We start from the raw sequence: 20,163 nt of genomic DNA, 5'->3' as shown, positions 1-20,163 counted from the left end.
GGATGGAAAGAACATCTCACAATCTGTTAGTATTTGTATTATTTATTTACATGACACAAAAGCAAAATTACAATATTTAAAAACAGTAAACTAAATACAGAAACAAAAAAAAACCATGTAAAATCAGAGGTTGTGTCAGTAGTGAAACAGTTTAAAGTTACAATCAGTTACCCTGGTGGCCTGGATGTTATCTGACAAAGTAAAGGAATCATCCCAGTGCATTAGTTTACAATCGGTAGACTGGTGTACGTAGAAAATATTGTTCTTTCTAAGCTGTGGTTTCCTACAAATTCAGAGTTTTAACCGGTTATCAGTTTTTCCTCCTTAAGACTGCGATTCAGTTGACTGAATTTCTGAGCTTATCTGGCTGTTGTAGATAAGTGACATGAAACTATAAATAACTCTATATTCACATTACTAATGATTTTTGGTTGTGTGTAAATGCTGAATGAAAGAACCAAACGTCAATCAAACTACTGTCACAGTGTATCAGTGAGGTATTTGATAAAAAAATATGAGTTTATGAATGGTGACCAGTCCTATTTGAGGTTTGGTGCCATAATCCACCAGTGTCTACAAACTATTTTAGTAGTTCAGTGTCTCAGTACCTTGTTTCACAGCAGACATTAACTATTGATAGATTTAAAACTAGTGTGTGTTGCATTTAAAATGGTTCAACATTAACAATTGCAGCTGTGGCCTAAGGGTCTCTAGCTTACAAAACTTGTTGAGGTTCAGTCTGGAGATTAACTTTATAAGGTCTTGCCACTCCTCTTCACTTAAATATGAAGTGTTAGAGCCCAAACTGGCCTGCATGCATGCGTGCATGTGTTTAAATATTAAAATGTTATGCTAGAAAGGCACCTGTTTTTGAGTGCTTTGTATAATAAGACATTTTAAATTATTCTATTATAAAAGGTACAATGTTCAACCAGTCTCGTACAGATCAGAGGCAGCGTCCCCTTGAGTGCCTTCAAGTGTCAGTTCTAATGTGTTGATTAGTGTAATGTGCATCTCTAGTCCCCGATCACGGCCTCCTGCCATATCATTCAGTGCTTTTGCAGACTGGCAGTCAATCTCTGCCATGTTGAGGTGCTCCACAGTCAGCGGCTGTTCCACGGTGAATCAGACATGAAACACCACCATGGCTTCATAGTCTTCTATCACAGCGGAATGCTTGGTAAGGCCTTGTGGGCAGCTGGCGGGAGCTGGATAATGTGAAGTAAGGGTTCAGGAAAAAAACATCGTAGACGTAGAATACATTAAAAAAAAAAACTCAAACAAATGTTACTATAAGTATTGTTATTCAAAAAGTAAATACAAGCACTCTCGCTTCAACTAATATCCTCAAACACCATTTGTTGGGAAGATAGACTGTACCTGTGAAACTTAATTCTGCTGTACAGACCTGAAGAAACTTGTTTAGCAACACCAGATTCTGCAATAAATGTCTATTAATACTAACAGTACTCTGTTAACAGGATTTTATATTGCAAATGTAGAAAAGTTTAGTGGTAGCACCAAGTTTGAGCATGTGTTTCAAGGATATCATGTTCTCCTGCTGGAGATGGTTGAGTAGTTTCTCCACAGGCGCATAGCGTCGTAGCGTTGTGGCAGAGCCCACCATTAGCAGCTTGTGTTTAGCCCTGGTTATGGCTACATTCAGGCGACGCCAGTCCTTCAACAGCTCTCCTAACTTTGAATGGATAAGCAGAAGAGAAAGTCAGGTTCCCACTCACCTGTTCATTTCCTAATTCATCTATGCAGAGATTGAAGCGCAGAAAAAAGAGGAGAAAGAGGAGTTAAAAATTATGGGGAAGAGAAACACTTACATTTCCTTCCTCTGCAGTGCTCTTGACAAAAGAAAAAACAATCAGACTTTTGTCACGTCCTTGGTATCTGTCCACTGTGTTCACCTCCACACCGGTGAACGCAGAGGACTGCAGCAGAGCAGAGATACTCTTTAACTGCAGTCTGTAGGGGGCGATAACACCTATATCACTAGGCTTACAACCCGCCTGAAGAAAGAAAAATAAGCAGAGGTTAGTACAATAATAAGCTACTCTTCCCTTTTATTCACTGTAGTAAAAACTTAACCAGGAGATTAAACTCATAAATACTTGTGCCAACTGATGTACCTTTATCAGCAGTGAAAGCAGCTTGTGTATGAGAGCAGCCTCAGTGTGATTGCTTACACCTCCCTGCTCCACTGACTCCAGTGCTGGTACCTAGAGAAAGCAGCAGAGAGAAAAAAAAAGATGTAGACATTGTCTTTCTCACAACAGCCCAATGTATGTCAGGCATAAAGCCCCACTCTTATTTTACATAAATCACTTTCTTCAACATGTGAAGTAGCTGACTCAATTCCTTCACTTTTACGGCTAGTAAAACCATTTTAAAGCCCATCCATTTTAGTGTAACTCAAAACTGACAAGCAGGATGTTAGACTAATGTAACAGAACTCATTTGTATGCTATATTTGATTTACTATTGTACAGTGTCGCTTAACTACAGACATTAAAAGCTTTAGACAGTTTAAGCTACCCAACAGTTTCATTCACTATATAAGATTTCAAGTCAAAGATCAACATCCTTTCTGTTGACTCATTTCTACCGCAACATAACACAGTTCAAAAACTACTGCTTGAGGTGCTCTCTATATATTATACCAACCATTGAGCAATCGAGGAAGCAAACAGGGTTGCTAGGCAACAATGTGGCCTGTATCCAAGCCAGGTCGTGCTGGGGATCAGTCTTCGAGTAGGAGCTCAGCTCCGACTGGACAGAAACCAGGAAGGGCAGGGTGAGCAGGGCCGTGGCCGCCCTCTCTGATCCACACTCCAGCCGGCCCTCGTACATCAGAGAGTTACTGAGAGACATTATTTGCCTGAAAACACAGAGCACACACTATTTATTATAGAGTGGGAAGCCTTTCGAACTCTTGCCATGCTGTTCTGTAGTTGTCGTGTAAATAGAACTGTTTCCTTAATCTTAAAAAAAAAAAAAAAAAGTAACCTCCACTAACATGCGAATGTATCTTAGCAGTTAATCAAATGGTCTAAAAGGTGAGGTCATAATAAACAAGGCAAGATTACTGAGGCATACAGTGTGTGCAGGTTTACCTATTCATCCGGTACTGTACATTGAGTTGGACCACCGCTTCGCTGTGAAGCTCCAGTCGCTTAAATAGACTTTCGTCCATCCCAAGTGACCTGGAGAAAAAAAAGAGAGAAAGATATTTGATATTTTTATGGACATTATTTTAAGTTTGCATTAATTACCCAAATGAACTTGTCCATAGCCATAGATTAAAGTAAAAACTGACTCATGTTTTACCCACATAACGTCAGGTTACTACAATATCTGTACTCTTTATAATAACATACATCACCCATCTACACACACACTTTACCTAGCTTCCTGATTTTGTACTATTGGTGGCAGTTGCTGGTGATCCCCCACCAGTACAAATCTCTTGGCATAGAACAGGGGTCCCATACAGATTGGCTGGCTGATCTGTGAAGCTTCATCCACGATGCAGAAATCAAACCGCCGACGTGTGAAAATGGGATGTTTGATGCCCATACAGGTGGTTGCCACTACCAGCTAGGAAGAGAGAGAGAGGATCGGTATTGAATGGTAAGGCGTTTACTCTTTTTATCTACATGTGATCTAAAAATAAAAGCAATGCTGATTTCAGTGTATATCAATTAAAGTTAGAAGTTGTTGTGATTCTAATATTCCACAACTTAACTCCTTACCTCCTTGTTGTAAAGCTGCTCCAAGTCTGACAAAGTGTGAACTCCCTTCTTCCTTATACTTTCCTCTGTGTAGGGCAGGATGTCTGGATGAACCTAGAGGCAGAAAAAGTCAGAGGGGCAAAATTATTCCATCCACCCCAAAAGTTACCATTTACTTGATATATTCCTGTACAACTTTAATAATGTCCAATTTCTTTTTTTCAAACAGCACAACACAATTTATATTTACTGTTCTAAAGCAAAATTGGGAAGCGAGGACTTATTTACTGCACTGTATTCCACACACTAACATCATATATAGCCCACCTTCTGTCCCTGTCCAAGACGCAGAAATCCAACCCGGAAACGCTTTAGCTTCAGCAGGATGTTGTCAACAGCAGAGTGGGTGTAGCTGGTCAGCAACACACTGAACCCACATGCGTGAAGGATGCGAACCTGAAAGAAAAAGGGAGGAAGAGACGAAGAGGAGAGAGAGAGAGAATGGTGGAGGGGTGAGAGAGGGTTAGAGTTCTGGTCTTACTAGGGAGAAGATGATATTTATTTATGGTTCAGGTAAAATAAAGTTTATAGATCATGGTTGGGAGTTTACCAGGGTGCAGATGGTTGTGGTTTTGCCTGTGCCTGGCATGCCAACAATTAGTGTGTAGTCTTTTGATAACAACACCTTCTTCATGGCCTGCTTCTGGGGTTTGTTGAGACCTACAAACACACGCGAATGCATGAATTCCACAAATGGGCATTCTGTCAGACAAGTGGTGAGAGGTCTTCATAGACAATAATGCACTAGGAAAGTGATTGATTTGAGTATGAAATGAGTTGTTCTTGCTCATTTGCCGCATTGTCTCCCATAGCAATGGAAGGTAGAAGAAACTTAAATACAGAAAAGGATAAAAGAAATTAAATGAGACAGGAAGAGTAGAAGAACAGAGTGGCTTTGTCACCTTTAAGGATGTTGGCCACAGTGTCCTTGGCCTCTCTTGGCAGAACAGAACTGAGGTTGGAAATAAACTCTGGAGGACGAAGGTCAACAACCAGCTCCCTCAGACGATCACTGCACACACAGATAATGTTATTAAATTAACACCTTTTAACAGCCCACATTCTTCCGGAAAGTCTGAGGTGTTATTTTTCACACAACAAAGACCAAACATAAAATGTGTGAAGGTACTGTTCACTTCCTGTTAATAAGCTGGTTTCACTATCATAACTTAATATTGCATTTTACTGTATTTACCTGTCCTGACCGTTTTCCATCAGTCTGGACAGATTGGTGAGGTGAGTGCTGAGGCCCACCACACCTTCATCTCCATCCAATCGAAACAACACACCACTGAACTTAGACAGGTCTCTGTAAACAACAAAACAAGAGTAAGTCAGGTTTGCCACAGTCGTGAAGTTGTTGTTTGGTTGAAACATTTCGGATGGCAGGTGTATGTGGGTTCGTTCTCACCTGTCCAGGGTGCAACTGACACATGTCCTGCTGACCTCACACAGGTATCCCGTTGCCAAACCAACCAGACGACCTTCCTGGTCGCTAACGACAATGCGATCCCCGCTGGCCAGACCACTGTTGGCCAAACCCTTCTGCAGCACCGCACTGCTTCGCTGGAAACGATGGAGGAAAACCCCTTCGGACTGTATGGTCACTGGGCCGCTGAGCTGCACATTCCCCACACAGCTCCCATTCTTCTCACTAGAAACACAGATCAGAGTTTATTGTGCTCAAGGATTTAAACGGTGGGGAGTGTTTCATAATGGCTCACAGCAGAAGCTGGAACATTCAGTGAAGGGCAAATGAGTGAGTCCTACCTCTCCTCTGGCGTCCGAAGCCACACACGCTTTCGGCCATTCTTGGCCTCCATGGTGGCAGCCTCAAGGCAGCAGAGCAGCAGCCAATGGGAAAAATAGCTCAGATGTGGTGGTGTCAGGTGACCCGTCTCCAGCTGCAGGAAGTCACGCACAACGTCCTCTGAGACATCTGCAGAGTTTCCATCAACCGCCCTGAGGAATAAGGTGAGAAAAGGACGGGAGGAAGTAGACAGAACGAAGAATCATAACTTAATGAGTCCATTTCAATTTTATTTAGACTCACCAACTGCTATACCGGCTGATACATTTAAAGAAAATCTAATGCTTGAGATTTCCATGGCTGCAAAATTAGTTTAAAATGTTTACCTCTCATATAAAGCACAGTTTATTTTCTGAGGACAATACTGGCAGGTTTGTCTGTTTGTCAGGATGTCAGGAAGTCTGGACAAACGGCTCCGCTTCTTCTCTTTGTCCACACAGTTGTGAATGTAATGAACCAAGGTGTTCCTCAGCTTCAGCAGCTCTGAAATAAAAATAGAGTTTAGCAATAAAAGTGAAAGAGTTTAAAAAGACAGGGTTCTTCTTCTTTGGTTTCACTACTCCATATGACTACAGGGAGCCAGCACTGCACAATATTTTAAGATTCTACAATTATTAATGACAACAAATAATATTTGAATATGATTGTACTCGACTCCTATTGGGCAGGTTGGCTGAGCACATGTTGGTGTACTGTACCTCTGCGGTCCATGTGGGTGGGCACTACAGGGTGTAGGTTGCCAGTCTTGAGGTAAAGCAAGAAGCCAGCTTCAGGATTGTATCTCTCCAAGCTCATCAGAGTGTAAAGAATGACCTACACAAAGAAAACCACAGTTGTGTGATTAAATGTGCCCGTATTAATGTATTGTAAACCTGCCTTTTCACCTGACCCCCCCAGTCTACGTGTGTGTTGAGCACACTGTGGTCCACCAACCTGACTGCGATGCTCGATTGAGTTTGACTCCTTTCCAGTTTTGAGCTCTAGGGGGACAGTTTTCTCCTCCAGGGTTCTGTGACTTCGTCTTTGGATTCGAACACGTGCCGTCACATCAATTTTCCCTTTCAGGCCAAATCTCGGTGACCACACATTCTCTTCTATATCTGCCAGCTCTGTAACCGTGACAACAGTTGCAGAGTCCTGACACCTGCTTGGAGCTCGGCTGTTGCTAGGGCTGAGGTCGAGACGGAGACAGACACACAATAATTGTGATTTAAAATATTTGCAAAAATATAATTTTGACATCCATTACACTGATTAATACCAGATATAGACACAAATCAACAGAGCTGATTTCTTGGTTAACAAATCTGTAGCGCTGTGTGTGTGTGTGTGTGTGTGTGTGTGTGTGTGTGTGTGTGTGTGTGTGTGTGTGTGTGTGTGTGTGTGTGTGTGTGTGTGTGTGTGTGTGTGTGTACACATACATTTTGAGGCTGATGGTTTTTGGTGCTGGGGAGCTGAGATATTCCTTTGCCCAATGCTCCAGTGAGGGCAGATAATCATGCAGTTCCCGCTTCATCTCTTCCTGGCTTACACCCAAAGTGTACCTAGAGACACATGGAAAAAACACAAATATAACTGAACAAGACAAACAATATGCACACAAACATCAAGTGAAAAACGTGATACACCGGAACATATTGTTAAATCTACAGGAAACATTTACAAATAAGTGTTCAGCACTTTCCTGCTGATGAAATTTCCTGATTAAAGTGCTCTGTTCTGAACAACTGTGAAGTCATTACAGACAGGAAATGGTCTGCAGCACCTATAATCTAACCACTTACATGTCTCCCAGGTACTGAGGACTGTGCAGGGCCTGGTCAGCCAGTTTAGACAATGTCTCCAAAGAAAAATCTTTAGCTGTAGCTGCTCTCTGGAAGACTTCATGGACAATGGTGCCGTTGAGCATTTGCTTGGAGCCACCATCAAAACTCTACATCACGACAAACAGAAAGAACAGGAGAAGTTCAAGAGTTATATCACTGTGTTATTGAGGTATGTGTATTCAAAATAATATGAAAACTATGCATCAAAATCAAACTATGATCCTAAATGATATAAGCACCTTTTGTACATTTTAGATATCAAGCTGGAATTTTATCTTTCACCTCTTAAATTACAATCAAGGCTTTCTAACCACTACTACAATCACCTAAACAACATGAATTTAACATGCCTGTTGATATAGTAGCAAGAATTATACAGTATGTATCGGTACTAAACATTATGTTTTTTTTAGTCTCATTGTGCATGTGGGTAACAACATGAAATAACTGTTCACGTTCACACTGTGCAGTGTACTGTCCACTTCAAGATCTATAGAATATATGTATATTAAATGAGAAATTTAAGATAAAAACACACAATAAAAAGATAGTGATAATAATTGTATTAGTAAACCCTTTACCTTGAACATATCTCCCAATACAGCACGCCGCATGCAGCGGATGGAGCTCGAGATGCTGGTACCTGAGATGAGGCTGTCGGGTAGTAAAACCAGGAAGCCCTGCTCCCTGTCCACTAACCAGGCTCCACTATCAGAGTGGCCCTCCATATGCACCACATCGCCACAACAAACAGGAGTCATCTCCCTGGAAACACCCAAGGAATGATTGTTTTATATTCAAATTCACATCTAAAGCAAAGATAAATAAAAACAGGCACCAGCTCATGAATAAAAATCTCAATAACCCCACTAGAGGTCAAAACTATTCAAAGAGAATAGAAATAGACAATAGATAATCAATTTTTATGATTAAAAGAATGAAAAGCTCAGTATTTGCACTGATAATGTACACAGTGTACACAGTACACAAATCTGGGCTGCATCTGGGCATTGTAGCGAAGAATGTCATGTACATTATGATGTAAATGAAGAATTGAACAACAGGGTTAACAGGACAGAAAACACCACCACACAGCATTACCATCCATCTTTCAGCAGACATGTCTCAGTTGGGTGTAGAGATTTGGAGCATGAGATAGTCAGTGTTTTGTGGCCAGGCCTCTCCTCGACTTCTAATACCCAGTAGCGGTTGTTTAGGCCTCCAGAAAGGATCACGTGGTCTGGCACCTTACTGTAGGGACAGAAAACATTAACATCAACTTTCCAGTCACACACTCACACTAGCACCAGTGTAAGGTGCGTTTGTGTGTTTCTTACCGGGGTTTTTTGGGTTTCTCCTCTTTAATAAGACCTTCATTATGATCCATCTGCTCTGCAAACCAGCTCTCGTCCAGCTCGTCTTCCACAGGAAACGGCAACGTCATTCCTTTAGTTTTTCCACGTGGGAAAAAGTGACCAAAAAACAAAACAAAACAACAAGTGAGCAGGAAATAAACACAAACACATTTAAAGAAAGGGGTGTGAATTAGAGCCACGTGTATCCTGTATTGATGTAATGTGAATATCATATACAGTCATCTGGAATTTTATAGTTTTCTTAAATAGCTTAAATCATGTCATTAACCATGGGTCCATCACACAGACACTTTCAAAATAAAAGATGCATTTAAGCTGGTTGCTTTTTTTTGTTGCTGTTAAAAACTGTGAACTTGATCATGTCAACGACATGCAGTTTTTGTCAAAATAATTACAATTATATACAAAACATGTGATAGATGGTAATCAAAATGTATCACCTCCAGCTTGTCCCTGGTCTGATGATGTCACATTGTCTCCGTCTCCACCTGATGAGGTCACTGCAGTTCTTGTAGCTCCTTTCTTGTCAACCTCTCCCTCCTTTTCACTTCTCTGTGCCACAGTTGTGATACTTTGTGCACTAGGTTTCTGCACGTGAGCAGTAAGAGTGGGAGTATCCTTACCCAGATGAGCGTGTGAGTTTCCACTGGCTTTCGCCCCAGTTGCCTTCTGTTCTGTTACCGAAGTAAAAACAGAATCTTCCTTGTTTCCATCTCTCGCTTCCTGATGTTTTCTCTGTTCCCCAAAAGATTGGCAAGAAGCAGACTTCAATGACATCATTTTGTTTGTGCTGCCATTAAAGATCACTTTAGAAGCTCTGCTCTGACCTTCTGACTGGTGACTGGAGAAGTGAGGTGTCTTCACAGGCCCAATCACAGGCCTTGTTATTTTCAGGTTGCTACCTGTGGGGCTGAGCACAGCTCTTTGTGCTGGTGGATTGGCAGTTCTTGGTCTCTTGGCAATGTGGAGCTCTTGAGGAGGGCTGAAGAGTCTTTTTGTGGAGCCAAAACCTCCCTCTTCCCTCTTGGTTTTTCCTTCATTGTCACTCATCACTCTCCGTACACTCTGCCCTTTGGATCGGGGACTGCGACACATGGGGGACAGTTGGCAGAGCTTCTCCAAGCTCGCCACCTCTCTGCTGGGCTGGGGGCTCAGTTGACCTGAATCTTTGGACGAAGAAGAGGAAGCAAGCCTAATCTGACTCTTGGGTGTCTCGGGAACAGAAAGGAGAAGATCTGGCGAGGAAGGCAGGAGGTTTTCAAGGTCCCCAAGGATACTCCTCTTTAAGGGGGAATGGGTTCTGAATCTAGAGGTTTCACCATCTTTGATCTGAGGTTCAGTCTTGGCGAGTGCGTTGCCAGTGACAAACAATTTTGTGGAAGGTGACAAGTCCTAAAAGCAACACAGTCAATTAGTATTTTAATACAGACATTTTTATTAGTAAATTGTTAATGTAAATCAGAGGTAAATGGGATTGTGCATTACAGCAGAATAGAAACAGATAAGAAGTAGATGATGAATAAAACAGTAACAATATTAATAGTAAAAGCAATTAGATGTGGTACATACTATATTTATGAAATATCTAATGTTTAGCAATTGTCTTATCCTAGTCTTAAAGGTTGTATTACAGCAATTTATACTTAAGGTTTATCATTAACCAAACATATCTGATTGTTTTTACTGGGTGAAATGAACAGTATATGTGCTTGACTATTATACGCACTAAATAATGAATTCTCTCTCAAAAACTGTGTCAAGACCTAGAAAATAATAAGGTGGAAAGAAGACAAAAAGTAAAGAAGAAACAACTAACTTAAAGAAAAAAAATCTAATTTACCTTCTGGTGGTTTTGAGAGGAAAAGAAGGAGGAGATATTCTTGTGGCCTTCTGGTGCCTGACAGAAACAACAAAGCAAACATTTAGCGTTAAAGTTAAAACAGAGCTTGTTTGAAAAGACATTTGACATTTCAGACTGTAGAAAGGATCTTGAGCCAAACATTTGTCAGTAATAACCTCCTGATAACTGCAAACCAATCATGTTCATCTAGATAACACAGACATATATGTATCTGATACACCATTAAAAAACCTAGTTCATTTGTGTTTTCTGTTTCTGATATCCTACTTTGTTGACCAGAAAAAATAAAGATAAAGGCCGCAGTGGAGTGATCAATAGAAACCAATAACAGATACAGAGCTGCTGACATAATAAACATTGCTGGTTCCTTTCTTTTAAACCCTCACATACTGTTTTTAATCACATAAAACCACCAGACACTGTTCGCTAAACCTTCTCCACTCACCTTGGTTTTCTTCAGCTTGGTCCTGTTCATGGTGGCTGATTAAAGTCCGGACAGGTGTATGTATTTATGGGAGTTTGCTCAGCGGTAAATGAGCCGTTTATAAGCGGTATCTGTTAGCTAACGTTACAACGGTCCGCAGAGAGACATCTCCACAACCGGGAGATTACCGACTACTACAACAGCGTTAACTCACGTTACAGAGGACCACAACCGGGAGATTACCGACTACTACAACAGCGTTATTTAACGTTACGTTTCCGTGAAAACTAGAGGACTATTTTAATGTTTGGAGTCATCTTCTTGACGGTCTTTCCGCTGTTTCCTCCAGATGTTTAAAAGTCTGTGGCGCCAAAGTTTCAGCTTCGCGCAACGGAAATGACGTCAGGTGTACTTCCGCTAAAGCCACGATTTGACGAGTCAAAACTGTAACTGAGTACATCAGGATACATTTCCATAAATATAATAGTATTTCTAAATAGGTTGGGACAGTAAAACAACATTCGTTTAATTTTGAAATGAATTAATTTTTGTTGTTTTAGGGACAGTTTAGTTGTGTACATTTAAATTGTTTGTCAATTCGGAAAAGCAATAATAAAACATTATTCTATAATATATATACAAATATATACAAAGCCACTAAACCTTTTCGTATTAAGACAGAAAATGTCATGTCGTTTTCCTGCACGCAGTCATCAGTGTATGTGGCAACTATATCTAAACTGCATGGATATTAAATGTTACAGTAGATGATGATAATGATGATGATGATTTAAAAAAAAGAAGCTATTGTTTTAATGCTGATCAAACAGTCTCAGGTGCCCTCCAGAAACTGTATCCTCCTGGTGAACTGAACCACTATCAGGGTGTCTAATCTACTATATGGGTGGCTTTGTGTATCTCTCAGGGGTTCAGTAGACCCTAAATGTGTCATGAATTGTATTCTGCACCATAATAGAGCTTCTGGGATTGAAACTTTTCTTCAAGCCATTCTTCATCATTCTTTGTAGTTAGTAGATTTCCCTCACCGATGAGTCCTCTCAGACATCCACAATATGCTGCTCAGTCTAGCCAGTGTTTGAAAATCTGATATATCTACGAGCTCATTTGCCTTTGTGAATTAGGGTCAACACGATTACATACTCCTCTCAAATGCAAATGTTTTCCATAATGCCTGTAAAATATTGAACCATCAGGTTGGCAAGTGACAGTATTTAAAACCAACAAGCATTATTTTTTTTCTTCTGGTTTAACGCAATAGCAGCTCTTTACTATTACATTAATTAAAATTTACAGAAAATTAACATTATATACATAAAAGAGAACTTGCCGAGGCCATCCCATCAACATTCAGAGACATGAATACTATTGTTATAGCAGAAAATCAATACAACTACACCATGATAAGCATTAGAAAGTTGTTGCATCTTCATAAAAGTATGTGTTGTGCTGCTTAGGTGTAATATGCAGTGTTTCAACAACCTTACCTCAGGAAGGTTGTTGTGACAATGAAAAAAAGAGAAAATGTATCTCAGGTGCTGTAGGTAAGTCTTCTCCTGATTAGGTTCCAGTTCTGGTTGGTTTCCAGCTCACTGTTTGCTTTCAGTGTGGATATAAAAGTTAATGAGTCATATGAATATCAGTTGAACAGCAGCCAGACTTTTCTGCATTGACTTTGGAAAGACGTTATGAAGCTGACTCCTCATAAAAACATAAAAGCATAAAAACGTAATGGATTTACAAAGTGGATTTTTTTTTATTTCAAAGCTGCAGCAATTTGAAGATTCTTCTTAATTTATTTGCTTATAATCAACTTCACACACACAAAGTAACTTAAAATAAATGCTATTCAGCTATCCAGAAGTGGAAAAAGTCAACATGTTTTGAGAAAAAGGTTTAAATAAAGAATAGATGATGGATGATGATAGTCTTAAATGTCATTCTTAAAGGAGCAGTCGGTAGGATTTGGTGGCATCTAGTGGCAGAGGTTGCAAAAGAGCACACATTCACAGTAGACGTAAAAATAGAAGTACTGATTAAACTTCTTTTTACTTTGAGTACAGGCTCTGAAATGTACTCAAAAGTAAAACGTACTCTCTTGGATTCTCTGAAGGACATTTACATTTTTTCTCAGTCTTGAGGTGGACAATATACAGACAACATTTCAGTGGCAGAGTGGTTGTTTAACCTTTTAAAAGTAAAATATGCTTTAGAAATCAACACAAGATTAAATGAAAACATAAAATGATGAGAAAAAAATACATCAATGCTTTTTTATGATCTGTCTCCATTCATCTCTATGATCCCATCATTATAAAAAAACCAGAGGATGTCTTGATTTAAAAGAAAAACTTTGTCTAAATCATTACAACAAAGGTCATAAACAGGTCAGGTTTTATGATGGTACTGTGTATTTTGAGTCACCCCCACGCACACCTTCCTGCTGCAGGAAATACTTAATAGGGCCACAGATCAAAGTCTGAAAATAGTCCCCAACAAATACACTATTTACTCTTGTTTGAGTAACAATTGCTAAAAACTGCTATGGGAAGCTATTTTAGGGAAATTACTGAGCCTTTAAAAAACAAAACTACATATTTATGACTGGATCATAAAGATTTACAAAGTCAGAATAAATTGGCACAGGTCTATTGTGGAAAGTATTGAGGAACTAACAAATTTTTTGTTTTGCTTTTTTCATGGGGAAGGAAGGAAAATGTGTCATCTACTAATAGGCCACTGCAAAGGGCATCACTGACAAACTATACTGTACGTACTGTACAAAACTATACAGCAACAACAACAACTAACTTGTAGAGAAAATGTTTGTACAAGGTTTGGTGTATTTGTGAAGGTGGAAAGAAAGTCCTCGTCCTCGAAATTATCAAAGAAATGCCATGGAGCAAACGTAGTCATTTCTCAAGTCTACAGATTCTCTCCTGTGTGAGTCTTCATATGAATGATTAAATGGGAGCGCCGAATGAATCTTTTCCCACAGGCAGTGCAACAATATGGCCTCTCCCCCGAATGAGTCTTCATGTGGCGTGTTAGATTAGACTGAGCGCTGAATTTCATACTACATACAGTGCAAATGTAGGGCTTCTCACCAGTGTGAATGATTGTGTGCTTGATAAGATCGGCTTTCTCTCTAAAGCTTTTACCACAGTCAGTACAGCTGTGAGGCTTCTCTCCCGTGTGGATCCGTATGTGCGCGTTCATGTTTCCAACTTGCGTGAACCCTCTGCCGCAGAAACTACACGTGTACGGTTTCTGTCCAGAGTGAGAGTTCATGTGAGTCTGCAGATAGGAGCGCTGGATGAAGCTCTTTCCACAAACACTGCAGCTGTAAGGTTTCTCTCCCGTGTGTGTCTTCATGTGGCGAGTCAAAATCGATTTAATCCTGAAATTCTTGTTGCAAACGCTGCACGTGTACGGCCTGTCTGCTGTCTCATCGGCCTGCTGTGGCTTCTTCCTGTTTACACCTCCACCGTCTCTCCATTCATCATCACTGACTTCACTCATCTGACAGTCACTGGTTGGCTCTGATGCACCGCAGGCTTCTGTATCAGCCTCTGATTTCAACTGTTTAGAGGAGCTGCTGGGAAAATGGTCTCCTTTATCTTCATCTTCTTGGTTTTCATGTGGGGACTGTGGTCCATCTTCATCGCTTCTTTGCACATAAATTATATTGAACATAGAGTCTTTGGTATCAGCTTTCTCCTGCTTTTCACCTGTGTGAGAAGTCCACAGTTCCTCCTCCTGTTCTTCTTTAATCTGCAGAGGCTGTTGGTCATCCTCACACTGCTCAGTCTTCTTCTCACAGTCCTCCTGCTCAGAGGCAGCTTCCTCTTCCTGGACAGAGAGCGGCAGGGGGTCTGCACAGTATCACACATGAGAAAAGAAATGTAGGCTTTAGTTTGAACAAATACAAATATATTTAAGAGAGCTAGACATGATCTGCAGAACATGAAAGGATTTTGAATGGCTGTGTTGTCTGCTGTTGATAAGAAGGGATATCTTTCTTTGCACAAGAGAACAGGTGCAATGACACTAGGGCTGGGCAAAGTGATCTAAGGCGTTCATGATCTACTTTTCAGGCAAATCGTAGAGATTGCTGTCTTTAATGTCCTCTTATTCTGTTTCTGAACTTCACACAACCTCACTGACTCTGCACTATGTGCACAAACTGAGATGTAGACACTCAGTAGATGGCTATGCTGATTGGACAAAGTACTTCACATGTTTTTTTCTTTGGTGGCTTACAATGTAACTGAGTTGTGAGTACCTGAGAAGGGGTATTTTATGATTGTTACCTTTTGGCTTCTGTCTACAACTTTTGAAACCAGTGTTTTAAAGGAGCAAATGGAGAAAATCACAGGCTATTTCATGTCTGGCTAAAGTCTACAGGGCAATTTAGATCATGGATTGTGATTGCAATTAGATAGATTGTGATGTAATTTTTTGGGCCACCCCTAAATAACACAACTCTTTTAATGGCTGCTTTGTGATGATGTCCTTGCAAACAAAAGTGCATAAACACAAATATAAACAATGTAAATCAACTTACAAATGCTACAAATGTTACAAATGTTTTGAGCAAATAAGTCAGCTTCATTACAGCACTCATTTTGTTACAGTTGTTAGTATAGCAGTGCAATCCATGCTTCCATGTTTCTCAGGGGTTTAACCTATTGACAGTATAAATAACCCCACTGTGCCCATAATAATAATAATGTTTATAAAATCTGAAAACCTACAGAACAAGGGAATTACTCGTTTATTAATGTTACCTACTGTATACCTGACATTTCATACTGAGATATCTCTCTTTGATAAACTGCCTAATAAACGGTTTCTTCTTTTATCCCATTGATCCTTTTCTCTTCTCCAACCTGTCTGACAGGAGAGAAGTGAGGCAGAAGAAGGATGTAAGAGGTAAAAACACACCCTGTTGCCTTTAACATTTGCAGTTTATTCAGCAGTTTCTAAAACAGAAAACCACTGTGTCAGTGACAGCCATTTTGCATCCCCCCTCCCCCTACCCTCCTTTCAGGGATGCAAAATGGCGCTACTTGCCGTCTCCTGTGTAATGAAACTGAGTATTTAGGTGGTCCAGAAGTCTCCAGAACAAAGTCACAAACACTATTCGGATTAAAAAAGGGGGCAGGACCCTCAGTCTCAGTGCTGCCTTCAGGGTAAAGTCAACCCGAGTCCCGTTACCTTTCCACCCGGCCAGCCTCCGTTGTTGGTCGACGTCCTTTGAACGAAGCTGCTCATACTCTTTAATAGTTTGTTCAAAGAGGTTAAATATGTCCTCGGCAGCGGCTGTCAGGCGCTCACTGACCAAAGCTTTTAGTCTGTCTGTATTGAACATTTCCGCGGGTGACAGAGGACCTCCAGTCCGGGCTCACTGAAGACTGGCTGCTCACTGGGTTGCCAGATATGATGAGAGAAACAAGTAATCTCAGCCGTCAAATGATCCCTTAAACATACCGTGGTGGTTTGTGTCAGGCAGCCAGACAGACCCTCACTCAACCGACCTCTTCTCTCTGTACACTAATACGGCTTTTTAATAATCATGTTATATTAAAAATTAAAACCATTAGGCCTCTGCTCTAGTGGCCCAAACACAATCTATTTGTTTCTAGGTGCCACGTGAGTTTTTAAAGGCACACAGACGATACAGAACATAAAAACCCACTGGAAGATGGACTTAATTGTGTATTTTGGTACCAATGCTGACAATTATGCAGTAGGAAAGCAGCAGTCAGTGAAGTGGAGATTGATTATTTTATCGGTGATGACTTTGTGGAGAAAGATAGAAGCCTAGATAATGCAAAGAAAACTTTAGGTGAATTATAATAATAAACGGACATGGCAACACAGGCTGCCATAGAAACTGAGGCATACGATGGACCCAGTGCTTCTGCACGATGGAGCTCTGCTGCCTCCCTTTGGCCATGAACGAAAACACTGAAATAAGACCAGAGGAATGAATGCAATCGGATGTGACATCTGTAGGTGGTTTTGCCAGATTATATCAGGTTACTCAGATATGCATTTGACTGCTGTTTAGGCCTAATTTGGAAATTTTAAAAGACTGAAATAGGGAAAATTCAGGGCTGTTTTATCTATAGTTAAATGCCTATAGTGGGACCTTAAATAAATCAGACTTGCTGTTTGCAGATGCAGTTGCTGACCAGGAGATGGCAGCAGGTATCCAGATAAAGCCATGAGTGAAACTCACAAAATATATTAATGACTACACTTTAATTTGACACTTCAAAATGAGAGCGCTGTAATATAATGAATGATATCTGCTTCAGTCAGAGCTGTAGCCAGAGAGATTTATCAGGATAGATGGTTCAATACAAGGTAGGAATAACTGACACTTACAGTAAGTGGGATATTTTATACCAGTCCCCAAATGGGTGGATGGATGCCTGTTAAACTGCAATAACAAAGTACATTTATTTTTTATAATTGTTTTTAATATCATATTTAATGTTATTCTCTTTGTGTATACTTTAATTCTACTATTTTTAAAGGTTTTTCCTTTGTACCCCTGCCAGCCTTTGGAAAAACACCAGAAGTTCCATTCATGGTATTGTTAGTTTAGACGTAAGGATTAGGCCCACTGTGTCAGTATGGTCAGACAATAACATACCAATGAGGGGCCCACACCCACACCCACACACACACACACACACACACACACACACACACACACACAGCAGAACAGAAATCCATCATGTAAACTTTACATGCCACCATGACAGATGCTCATTCTGCACAGACCCCACACCTCTATCTAAAGTCCAGCTGAAATTAATGTGTTTTTCCCCACAGAAATTAATTTTTTTCATCTGGTCTGGGTCCTCAGCTGTGAGTCAAATGGAAAATGGGAAAAAAAGAGGAGTAAAATGGAGCTTTTATAAGCTCACAGATGGTATTCTTGTGAATATTTCTGGTATGTGTCCACATGTGACCCCGTGTCCTTGTGTGTTTACATTTAGCTTTGAACTGGTATAGCAGAAACACACACACAAAAAGGAGTCATATCCTCTTTTAGCTTATATCTGTAACTTTTTGGGAAATAGATATTAATAGTATGAAATGAATAATGTTGTCTGTATGGTGATGGCATACGTCTACATTGTTGTTTTCTGTTTCAAACAGTACATTTAAACTTTTGAAAATAAGTCTACTGGAACAATTACTCTTAATTAAATGAAATCTACTTGATTGCTCTGCTTCTATAATACTACAACTGACAAAACATTGTGATGTAAGTTGGAAACTGTAGTCAGCTGTCAGTCGAACACAGTGCAGTAATGAAAGGTTTGTGCTTCTTTACCAGTTCATTTATTCATGCACATACATAACTGTTAACATGAGAAAAAAAATCTTCCATTGTCATTTGTAGCATTTCAAGTGTTTAATCTTCCTGACTCTGCACTTGAGGGAATCATGAGTGATAATAGGACTGGTCTATTAGATTCCTTTCAGTTCAGTTCAATTTTCAATTCATATCAAAGGTCCCTCAATTATTCTGCCTCCGAGAGCATCTGATACGCTCCACAAATGCGATTCAACTGTGGCAAATTTCCTTCTGGATGCTATGTTAGATGTTTTCCAAAGAGCTGTAATGCAGTTATCACATTGCCACAAAAATGGGCATTGTGCTGTTATTGTACCACAGAGAATCACTTATCCAAAATCTAAAAGTACAATACAACTGCGGTGCTCAGTAAGCAATATATTGATAGTTTGTTTGCTGCATTCCTTTAATTTTGATCAGGTTCCACTTGGGTGTCAGTGTGCTGCAATTCCGCATGACAAAGCTGACCGAAAAAGTGAAAATGTAGTTAACTGAGTGTCTCTTGTGTTCGGAGTAGGCTCTTGATGGACGCTATTGTCCCATAATGCCATGCACAAAGACAATGTAGGAGCATCTCACAGCTGGGAAACATTAAACCTAATTTCATGAGCTAATGAGACTGTTTATTTTGCATAAAGAAGCAAGAAGCACAAATGATGATGATTTGATTGACATTGCATGTAGTATCACTGTAGAAGAGTAGTGTAAAAGGGACACAAGTTTTGTACATTTAGCAGCAACCTGCTCCCTTCAGTGGCTTTTAAATAAAACTAAAAGCAAAAATTTGGTACTGGTGTCATGTCCTGTTTTAGCTAATATCAGTAACTGTTTGGGAATAGATATTAATTGTGTGAAAGGAATAATGTTGTCCATGGTAATACTTTGTTTAAATTAAATAATACAACTCCTGGTTTTATTATTAATATCTTGGCTACTGTGAAACAGTAAACAATGGAGATCAGATTCATAGCGCTGTATGATATAATACTCGACTAGCTTGAGTGCCAGTAGCGGGGGGTCATATGTTTTCTAGGATTAGGGTAGGGGTTTAGGAGGATAGGGAACTTAGGACCCTGGGAACAGCTCTCATGAGATGACTCAGTTGGCATAATTGAGAATGACTTAGCACTAACAATGGAACAAGATAATGGTGCGAACATGGATGTCATAGAAACACTAATGATCAGATTGTTGTCTGTCTTTCTCAGATGAGCTAAGTATTGCCAATTAGTGATTTGAAAGAAATGCTCATTGTCTATTCCATTTCCATGGCTCTAATCACAGCACACACTGTAGACAATCATATCTTTTCACTTTTTTGGCATTTCGATGTAATTAATGACTGTAATACAAAGAGAACAAAATGTGACAATAAAGAACATAATCTTTATTCGACACAATCCTGCATCTGTATGACTGAGGCAAACCTCGCACACTGGAAAATGAAAAGATTTCCCAAAGAGATAAATTATTCTTTCATTCGAACTTTCAGAAATCTCAGTACAAATGTAGAGTTGGATTTTTAGATGATGCCTGTTGTGCATTTGACATCTGTTTGTATGAATTTGCAGCAGATATGTCAGGTCACTGCTGCTGGAAACTCTGTCATGTTTCAGCAGCAGTTATCTTGTCAAACTGTGGGAGCAGCAGCTCAGAGGGATTACAGG

The 20,163-nt window shown here is 40.0% G+C and overlaps 2 protein-coding genes across 2 annotated transcripts; both read right to left on the bottom strand.

The window, feature by feature from the left end:
- Positions 1-26: 26 nt before the first annotated feature.
- dna2 (DNA replication helicase/nuclease 2) lies at positions 27-11,477 on the bottom strand. The gene is made up of 25 exons (XM_051378315.1): positions 11,119-11,477; positions 10,653-10,709; positions 9,253-10,204; positions 8,774-8,882; positions 8,538-8,687; positions 8,018-8,201; positions 7,395-7,543; positions 7,032-7,154; positions 6,544-6,781; positions 6,309-6,423; positions 5,937-6,093; positions 5,571-5,762; positions 5,212-5,454; positions 4,996-5,109; positions 4,703-4,812; positions 4,351-4,460; positions 4,068-4,196; positions 3,762-3,854; positions 3,413-3,606; positions 3,123-3,212; positions 2,674-2,887; positions 2,139-2,228; positions 1,833-2,018; positions 1,550-1,696; positions 27-1,217 (listed from the first exon to the last, which is right to left on the bottom strand). The coding sequence occupies exons 1-25, from the start codon at positions 11,146-11,148 to the stop codon at positions 1,164-1,166; spliced, it is 4,230 nt and encodes a 1,409-aa protein (XP_051234275.1). The 5' UTR covers positions 11,149-11,477; the 3' UTR covers positions 27-1,163.
- A 1,370-nt stretch (positions 11,478-12,847) lies between these two features.
- On the bottom strand, positions 12,848-16,707 carry LOC127352169 (zinc finger protein 32-like). The gene is made up of 2 exons (XM_051380353.1): positions 16,336-16,707; positions 12,848-14,990 (listed from the first exon to the last, which is right to left on the bottom strand). Exons 1-2 carry the CDS (start codon positions 16,487-16,489, stop codon positions 14,041-14,043), a joined length of 1,104 nt encoding a protein of 367 aa, XP_051236313.1. The 5' UTR covers positions 16,490-16,707; the 3' UTR covers positions 12,848-14,040.
- Positions 16,708-20,163: the final 3,456 nt, after the last annotated feature.

The sequence above is a fragment of the Dicentrarchus labrax genome, unplaced genomic scaffold, assembly GCF_905237075.1.
Source record: "Dicentrarchus labrax unplaced genomic scaffold, dlabrax2021, whole genome shotgun sequence".
NCBI classification, from domain to species: domain Eukaryota; kingdom Metazoa; phylum Chordata; class Actinopteri; family Moronidae; genus Dicentrarchus; species Dicentrarchus labrax.
The sequence above is the reverse complement of the archived record's forward strand: the minus strand, read 5'-3'. Positions and strand labels throughout refer to the sequence as shown.

Bases quoted from the DNA above. Each gene is read 5' to 3' on its own strand.
- dna2 (XM_051378315.1), bottom strand. From the start codon at position 11,148: ATGAACAGGACCAAGCTGAAGAAAACCAAG. The intron at 7,544-8,017 runs GTAAAGGGTTTA...GTCGTGATGTAG, and splicing joins TATTGGGAGATATGTTCAAG to AGTTTTGATGGTGGCTCCAA. The intron at 4,461-4,702 runs GTGACAAAGCCA...GTGTGTTTGTAG, and splicing joins TGTGGCCAACATCCTTAAAG to GTCTCAACAAACCCCAGAAG.
- LOC127352169 (XM_051380353.1), bottom strand. From the start codon at position 16,489: ATGTTCAATACAGACAGACTAAAAGCTTTGGTCAGTGAGCGCCTGACA. The intron at 14,991-16,335 runs GTAACGGGACTC...GATACTGTGCAG, and splicing joins GAGGCTGGCCGGGTGGAAAG to ACCCCCTGCCGCTCTCTGTC.